General features: G+C 65.1%; 1 protein-coding gene and 1 long non-coding RNA gene across 4 annotated transcripts; one reads left to right on the top strand and one right to left on the bottom strand.

Annotated features, from left to right (window-relative positions):
- Positions 1 to 1274, bottom strand: LOC129151431 (uncharacterized). Its single transcript, XR_008558116.1, has 2 exons — positions 1148 to 1274; positions 1 to 466 (listed from the first exon to the last, which is right to left on the bottom strand). It is a non-coding gene; the product is annotated as an uncharacterized LOC129151431 (long non-coding RNA).
- A 245-nt stretch (positions 1275 to 1519) lies between these two features.
- On the top strand, positions 1520 to 8119 carry POLD2 (DNA polymerase delta 2, accessory subunit). Of its 3 annotated transcripts, none has more exons than XM_028137775.2 (11): positions 1520 to 1577; positions 2615 to 2862; positions 5288 to 5409; positions 5524 to 5647; positions 5878 to 5992; positions 6134 to 6332; positions 6581 to 6661; positions 6795 to 6952; positions 7151 to 7278; positions 7455 to 7556; positions 7885 to 8119. In XM_028137775.2, the coding sequence occupies exons 2-11, from the start codon at positions 2643 to 2645 to the stop codon at positions 8043 to 8045; spliced, it is 1410 nt and encodes a 469-aa protein (XP_027993576.1). In that variant the 5' UTR covers positions 1520 to 1577; positions 2615 to 2642; the 3' UTR covers positions 8046 to 8119. The 3 variants fall into 3 exon arrangements, with proteins under 3 accessions (XP_027993576.1, XP_054582197.1, XP_027993578.1); XM_054726222.1 differs by lacking the exon at positions 1520 to 1577 and adding an exon at positions 1763 to 1849; XM_028137777.2 differs by lacking the exon at positions 1520 to 1577 and adding an exon at positions 1869 to 2019.
- The last annotated feature ends 88 nt before the right edge of the window (positions 8120 to 8207 follow it).

The raw sequence follows: 8207 nt of genomic DNA, 5'->3' as shown, positions 1-8207 counted from the left end.
CGGGGTTCACTTTTTTGCTATGAAATAAGAAGTCAGCAGTTGCTGGGCTTGGTCTGGTGGCTAAGCGGTCCGGGCTGCATCCCCTGTTCCAGGACACGAGACGGTGGGAGGGCAGCCAGCTGCACCCCTCCCTTTGATCACACAAGCCTGCTTCTCAGAAGCCCAGACCCCTGGCCCTGCCAGATGCTCCGAAGTCTCTGCCAGATCTGATCTCACACCGCACGTGGCGGCCAGGAGACTGGGAAAGGCAGCGCTCGGACTTTCCATCCCTGCCCACAGCAAGGAGAGGGGGTGAGGGAGGCGTGGTGTTAGCCCCCCGCAGTGGGGGCACCACTCCCAGCCCCCAGCATCCTACTATGGCTGTGTGCCCAACACAGGCCACGTGGCAGAGTTTCCGGGAGGGGTTGCTCAGCTCCGTGTTAGCTGGGCCGCTTCCTGGCTGTGCCACGTGCCACCATGAATCATTCTGTAAAACAGAAATGGTGATAGTGCCGGCCTCACGGGCTGCGCGAGATCCAATGACATAATGCTCTTGACACTTAGCACACTGCCTGCTCCCCGAAAAATACTCATTCATTCACTCAGAAACACAAGCTCACCTGGGACCCTCCCACATGCCCCCTAAGGGCAGGCTCTCTCAGTCTGCAGGGGAGCTTGGCAAACCGGAGCGGCGATCAGCTGACCTTGGGGGACACCGGTTCTCTGGGAGACCCAGCACCCCTACGTTAGTCAGGCTGCCTTGGGCTGGGTCCAGCTGCTACTAGCTGTGACTTCTCTGTGCCTCAGCTTCCTCATCGCCTCAGGCTTACTTGGGGATTAGGTGGAGTGACGTGCGGAGAACGGAGAACCCAGGCTCATGTGTCATCCATTAGCACTGTCCACTTGGTCGGTGGGGACAGGATCAGGAATGAGCAGGGGGCGTGGTGGGAGCGGCGTGAGGCTTCCCGGGAGAGTGAGACGCGGAAGGGCACCCGCGATGGGGCGGCTGGGGAGCCGGTGGACGGGACTGAGCCGCGCTGCATGGAGGCTGGCAGGGCCGTGGCCGGAGCGGAGTGCCTCCCACCGCCCGCTCCCCGGCCCCGCTCCTCGGCCTCCGCGGAGTGCCCGCTCCCCCGGGGTACGCGGCCTGCGGGCTCAGTGCGCCTACCCTGTGGTCAGCACGGGCGGCCGCCGCAGACTGGCAGGTCCCGCGGTAGCGCGAGGGGCGCCAACTACCCCGAAGGCACGAGGACCTCGGGGGACCTGCCTCCTAGGAGGGTCCCGTCTGGATGACGTGCGCCCGCACGCGCACACGGGTCCCTTGGCGCAAGCCCCGCCCCGCGTTGCCCGGGGGACGGGGGCGTGACTCCGCGCACGCGCACGGGTGGGGTGGGGCGTGCGCGGATTGGAGGGTTGCGATGGTGGCGGGCGGGGCGCGCGGTTGGCGGGTAACGGCGCACGGCGGTGGGCAGGCCCCGCGGTGATGGACAGAGCGAGGCGCTCGGCGATTGGCGGGATTCGGCGATGGGCGGGCAGGGCGCTCAGATTGGCGGATGCGGCGCGCGGCGGTGGGTGGGCCCGGGCGCGCGCGCGGCGAGGTGAGAGACGTCCGGAGTGGTCCCGGCGGTGTGGGGGCCCCTGGGCCGGGGCTGAGGGGCGTCTCGCGGACTCTGAGCCGGTCTCCGCTGTTCCCCTCGAGCGGGCGCGGGGCTGGGCCGGCGGGGCTCCATCCGGGACTGCGGCCGGGTGCAGGCCCTCCCACCCCGCCCCCCGTCTGCACGTTTGGGCTGAAAGTGAATCAGACCCGCCCCAGATCTGCCCGGTGGAAATCGGCAGTCACCCACGGCGGTACCGGGAGGGAGAGGAGTCGGTGGGCCTCGTCCGGGTTTGCGTGGCGGGGCCACTCTCGCGCGCACGGGGCAGCCCTGGGGCTCGGACGCCTGCAGCCGGGTCGGGCTGGGGCTGGGGCTGCTGCTGGGAGGGTCCGGCGCTGCACCTCTGCAGCCCCGAGAGGAACCTTCAAACGCATCGTGTTAGGAGGTGAATGCCGGGAGAAAACACCCCGAAGAAGCGGAAGTGCAGGGAGGGCTGGGCAGGAGGAGGCGAGATGTGAGCCACGACGAGGGAGAGTGCGGGGCCCCTCGTGTGGGTTTGGGGGGACCCCGGCAGGGGCAGATCTTACAGGCCGCTGTAGGGACTGGGGTTTCATTCAGAGCACAGGGCTGACACCTGCTTGTATTGTACAGTGATAGGCTTATGGGGCAGGCTTGTCTGGCCTCACGCCCCCAGATGGAGCAGGTGCTGGGGCGCTGGACGGGCAGAGGATTCCTTTGGGGCCTGTGGACTGGAGACCTGGTAGTTGCTCAGGTGGAGGTGGGGCAGGCAGGGGACAGGGCGGTTCGGAGAGCTCTCCGGGAGAAATGCCCAGCCTTCCCTCTGGGTGGGTGCAGGGTGAGACGCATCCAGCACAACCGTTTCCCGAGCAGCTCGGCCCTCTAGTGGGCTTGCAGCCTTCCCCTCCATCCCCAAGGCCTGTGGGTGCCCGGTGGTCAGCTCCGATGGTCAGCTGGGTGCAGACACCAGGAGAGCAGCCCTGTGGGGGGCAGGGGTTGCAGGAGTGTCTGTGTGCCCACAGGGACCACCTCCTTGGCCTGGAACACACCATGTTTGCCGAGCAGGCTGCCCAGAGGGCCCACACTCTGCTGTCCCCGCCGTCAGCCAGCAACGCCACCTTTGCCCGAGTGCCCGTGGCGACTTACACCAACTCCTCCCAGCCCTTCCGGCTGGGGGACCGCAGCTTTAGCCGTCAGTATGCCCACATCTATGCCACCCGCCTCCTCCAGATGAGGCCCTTCCTGGTAAGCCGGGCCCAGCAGCAGTGGGGTAAGTCCTCCTCCCACCAGCCGGGGGAACCTGGGCTTCAGCAACGCCTGAGACCGGGCAGAACTGGGACCTTCGTGTATCCCCTCCCCCAGGCCTGGGGAGAGCTACCGCTTTCAGCCTCAGTGTCTCCAGGTGCTGAAGGGGTTAAAGGCAGGATTAAAGGCAGGTTGGCCAGTGGCTGCAGGGCCTAGTTTGATGGTAACAGTGGTATTGCCCTGGCGTAGGGACATGTCTTCCTTGTCTTCAATGCAGGGGGCACCCACCTCCCTTGGAGGCGCCCACCACCCTGGAGGGGCCTGTTGTCACTGACCTCTCGATCTCTCTGCCCGGCCTCCGTGCCTGCTGTCTCTCTTTCCTAGGAACGTGGCCTGGGCAGTGCCCGTTTCTTCCTTGGTGGCCTCTCCTGCAGTTATTCTTGGGGGTGAACCGGGACCCCCTTTCACATTTTGGGAGATGCTGCATTCTCCCATTGTCGCTGTAAGAGTGGCTGTCCGTGTAGTTTCCAGATAACCTGTTACTGTTACTAAGCGGGCATTGTGTAGGTGAGACCCTGTCTTACTCGCTTTCCTGCCCCGGCACCAGGCGCGGGCTCAGCCTGGCTGCACACTGGCCCCCAGGGAAGCTTTGGGCAGCGCGGGGCCCAGGCCCACCCCGCAGGCCAGCTGGATGACTGGTTTTATCAGCGGCTCCCAGCTGGACGGCCACATTCACGAAAGGCGTTCTGTTTTCTTTGCTGCAGGCAGTGTTTTTCCCCTTCGGCCACACAGTAAGGGTCTCCTTCCAGTGGCTCCCAGGGGCCTCCTCACTTTCCTGGGAGCCCGGGCTCCCCCTCAGGCCCTGTGTCGCTGACACCTTTTAGATTCCTTACAGCAGCGCCCTCTCTGGTACCAGATTTCTCTTCCAGTCCCTCCTGCTGCTAACAACTCCCCAGAGATGGAACAGCCGCTTCATCCTGCTCACAGACTGGGGTCAGGAGCCCCGACAGTGGCCCACAGTGCACGGGCCTCGCTGGGCAACATTGCTCCTCACGTGCCTGGCTCTCATGCTGGCTTCACCCCGAACACCTTCATGCGGCCCCCAGTGTGACCGGAGTCCTCTCCGGAGCCCAACCGGTGCCGGGAAGCCCCTCTCCGTTCCCCTGCTTCCTGAACTAGCGCCCTTCCTAGCCTGTGGCTCTCCCTTCTCCCGCTGAGGAGGCTCCGTCCAGCTTCCCTCGGGACCTCCATGCGAATGTCATGTGCTTCCAGGGGCCACCTCAGCCATCAGGGCCTCCATTGCTGTCTCAGCTGCAGGGTGGCACTTGTCACAGTGGCTGTAGCTCTGCCTGGTGCTCAGAACATGTTGCTGAGCCTCTGTGCCTCGGTTTCCTCAGCCGCACGATGGGGCTGTCAGGCCGGGGGAGCTCCATGCACAGTGCTCGGCATAGCCGCCTGGGGGGTGAATGCGGCTCTGACGTTGGGGTATTGGGGTCTGTGGTTCCCGTTGGCGTCTGGCATTTGTGTCCGGTGTTGGCGCCCTCCTCATCTTGTTCTGAACGACTTCTCCACCCCCGGGGGTCGATCTGTGCTATGCTCTTGGTTATTCCAGGCAGGAGGGGCTCATGCTGCCGTCGGCTGAGCTGAGGAAGGGGCTGGTCCCACAGCCACATGATCCCGTCACCTCCGGATGGCGTTCTCCCCAGGCCTGGGGGCTGATGGGTCCAGGGGCCTTCGGGAACCTGTGCTCTTCCTCCCTCTGACCCCTGAGGACCAGCCTGTACTGTGCATCCTGATGGTCCCCACGCTGTTCCCAGGACCCCAGGCGCCTGTCTCCACGGGGAGCCGATGGGGTGGGTGGGGTGTGGTTTGATTGGCGGTGTCTGTTTTCAGAGCACGAAGCATTTGTGGCGCTCAGAAGAAGCCAAACTCTTAAAGGAACGTGTCATATTTTTCAGACAGGGCTGTGTGGAGACGGGCACATCTGTCTAGGAACCGTGCTCTAATGTCGGTGTGAACGAGGTGTGCCTGTCCGAGGGCCCGTGGCTGCTGTAACAACAGCCAAACACTGGGCAGCTTGAAGCACATTCATTCTGTCTGGAGGCCAGAGTCTGGGGTGCGGGGTCACAGGGCTGCACCCCTCAGAGGCTCCAGGGAGGTCCTTCCCGCCTCCGCCAGCTCCGTGACTGCTGGTGCTCCAGCTGTGGCCCTGTCCCCGCAGATGCACCCTCTGCCTGTTTGCTTCTCAGACGGGCCCGTCCACACCCCGAGTCCCGTCCCCCTGGGCCAAGCGATCCTTTAGGTCTCGGGGGTCTTTGCCCTCAGTGGCCTCACCCTCCTGGCAGAGGCAGGGTCTCTGGGCGGCTGGGCTCTGGGAGGCCTGTTTCCGCCCCTGTAGGGGGTGGGTGCGGGCGGGCCGCCTGGTCTCTGAGCTCAGGTCTCGTGCCCAGGCAGTGGGGTCCGAGTGAAGAAGCTGTGTGAGCTGCAGCCCGGGGAGAAGTGCTGTGTGGTGGGGACTCTCTTCAAGGCCATGCCGCTTCAGCCCTCCATCCTGCGGGAGGTCAGCGAGGAGGTGAGTACACTTCCCTGGGGACAGTGGGGGGCTGGGCAGGGGGGCCATCTCGGTGAGCAAGCACGGGAGCCCTGGTGGACTCTGGCCCCGACCGCCTTCACCTCTGCCTTCCAGCACAACCTGCTCCCCCAACCCCCCCGGAGCAAGTACATCCACCCAGACGATGAGCTGGTCCTGGAAGATGAGTTGCAGCGAATCAGACTGGAAGGCACCATCGATGTGTCCAGGCTGGTCACAGGTGGGGAGTGGGGCGGGTGGCCTGTAGGGGTCAGTGCTCCTGCCTCTGCCCAAAGGCAGTGTCCCAGGAAGCAGGTCCTGAGTGGGAACTCGCCATCGCGGCCACGAAGTGGCAGGCCTGGCCGTGTGTGTGTGTGTGTGTGTGTGTGTGTGTGTGTGTGAGTGAGAGAGTGAGTGATGGAGGAGGTGGTCCCTCGGCTCCCCTCCTGGGCCTGACACTGCCGCTCCCAGGGACGGTGCTGGCCGTGCTGGGCTCTGTGCGAGACGACGGCAAGTTCTTGGTGGAGGACCATTGCTTCGCAGGGCTGGCTCCTCAGGCGCCTGCACCGCCCCTTGACCTGGACAGGTGAGCAGGTGCTTGGGGCCCCGGGCAGTGGTCCAGGGCAATCACGGTCCCTGGGCGCCATCTTCCTGCTCACCTGTGAAGGTGATGGGGCCGGGGGCACTTGTTTCCATGGCACCCAGAGCACCCTGACTTGTGCTGCAGGTTTGTGCTGCTGGTGTCCGGTCTGGGCCTGGGTGGCGGCGGGGGCGAGAGCCTGCTGGGCACCCAGCTGCTGGTGGACGTGGTGACGGGGCAGCTGGGGGACGAGGGGGAGCAGTGCAGTGCTGCCCACGTGTCTCGCGTCATCCTTGCTGGGAACCTCCTCAGCCACAGCACCCAGAGCAGAGACTCCATCAACAAGGTAGGGCACCACCTGCCCGCAGCAGCCCCTCCTTCCCTGCGTCGGGCACAGGGTCTTGCAGTTCTCGTGGGCAGTGCCCAATAGCGATGCCGGGCCACCTTTGCTCAGGGACCATCCTGGCTCAGCCCCTGCTTTCTGTCCCCCCGGAGGGCTTTGCTCTGCTCCCAGCCCAGTGCCCCAGGCGGTAGCTAGGTGACCCTCTGATCTGAGACTCCCCAGGGCCTCACAGCCTACGGCTCTACTCCCAGGCCAAGTACCTGACCAAGAAAACCCAGGCCGCCAGCGTGGAGGCCGTCAAGATGCTGGACGAGATCCTCCTGCAGCTGAGTGTGAGCACCCGGGGCTGGCAGGGACGGGACTGGACACTGAGGCTGCGGCCGGGCACCAGAAGGCAGGTGGCAAAGGGCAACAGGCTGCATGGTGGGTGCCGGCCCTGAAGCTCCCCCGCCCTGTGCCCTCCAGGCCTCGGTACCCGTGGACGTGATGCCAGGCGAGTTTGACCCAACGAACTACACACTCCCCCAGCAGCCCCTGCACCCCTGCATGTTCCCACTGGCCACCGCCTACTCTACGCTGCAGCTGGTGACCAACCCCTACCAGGCCACCATCGATGGAGTCAGGTAGCCAGCACAGCCCAACTGCAGCCTGACCCATGGCTTTGGTCTCTGTGGCACCAGGAGGGGAGGGTTGGGTCCAGGACTGCAGCGAGCCCACCTCGATTGGCCCCTTTCCTAAGGGCGGCTGGGAACGCCCCCACGTGCGCCGATGAGCTCGGGCTGCCCACGGGGGAGTGCAGGTGTCATCCCCTTGCCCTGCAGGTTCCTGGGCACAGCGGGACAGAACGTGAGTGACATCTTCCGGTACAGCAGCATGGAGGACCACCTGGAGATCCTGGAGTGGACCCTGCGCGTCCGTCACATCAGCCCCACAGCCCCGGACACCCTGGGTAATGCCCGGGGCTCAGCTGTGGGGTGGGACCAGAGACCAGGGACAGCCCGGTGGCCCGTGATGCCCGGTGGCTTCCGCGTGAATTTGCACCTGCCGGCCTTGCCCCGGAGTGCGACGCCGTTCTGGGAGCTGCCCTGGAACCGCCCGCGCTCAGCTGTCGGCCCCCTTCTCCAGGTTGCTACCCTTTCTACAAAAGCGACCCGTTCATCTTTCTGGAGTGCCCGCACGTCTACTTTTGTGGCAACACCCCCAGCTTTGGCTCCAAAACCATCCGAGGTAAGCTTTCTCTTGTGGGCGCCGCCCGCCGGGGCTGTCACAGGACACGTTCATCTGGGGACCCGGCTCGTGGAAAAGCCTGCCCTGGAGCCCGGGGCCCCCGGCGCTGGCTCACTGTGGCCGTGCCAGGGCTCCTCTCTGGTCGGGGTCACGCTAGCCTCTGACTTTTGGGGTGTCCTCGGCCCTTTCCTTTTCTGGCCCAAAGCAGCTTGTGGTCAGCACTCCCACGTGCCGACGGAAACTCCCGTGTCTCATGGTGACTTCCCACTTCCCTTGGAGGCGGGCTCACCCAGAACCTAAAGTGGGTCCCCACGTGTCTCGTTTGCAGGCCCCGAGGACCAGACGGTGCTGTTGGTGGCTGTGCCGGACTTCAGTGCCACGCAGACAGCCTGCCTGGTGAACCTGCGCAGCCTGGCCTGCCAGCCCATCAGCTTCTCGGGCTTCGGGGCCGAGGACGACGTCCTGGGAGGCCTGGGTCTGGGCCCCTGAGTCGTGGCGGTGGCCCTGCCCTGCTGTCAGCACGGAGCAGCTCGTCTGTAAATAAACCTGACGCTCACGGGTGATCTGGGTGGACCTGTGCTGTGCCCGCGCCCTCCTGTGGGGGAGCCCACTCCGCGTGGGCCTCCTGCCCTTTCCCCGCCGGTCAGGCCC

Source organism: Eptesicus fuscus, chromosome 14 (genome assembly GCF_027574615.1).
Source record: "Eptesicus fuscus isolate TK198812 chromosome 14, DD_ASM_mEF_20220401, whole genome shotgun sequence".
Classification (NCBI taxonomy): domain Eukaryota; kingdom Metazoa; phylum Chordata; class Mammalia; order Chiroptera; family Vespertilionidae; genus Eptesicus; species Eptesicus fuscus.
The sequence above is the reverse complement of the archived record's forward strand: the minus strand, read 5'-3'. Positions and strand labels throughout refer to the sequence as shown.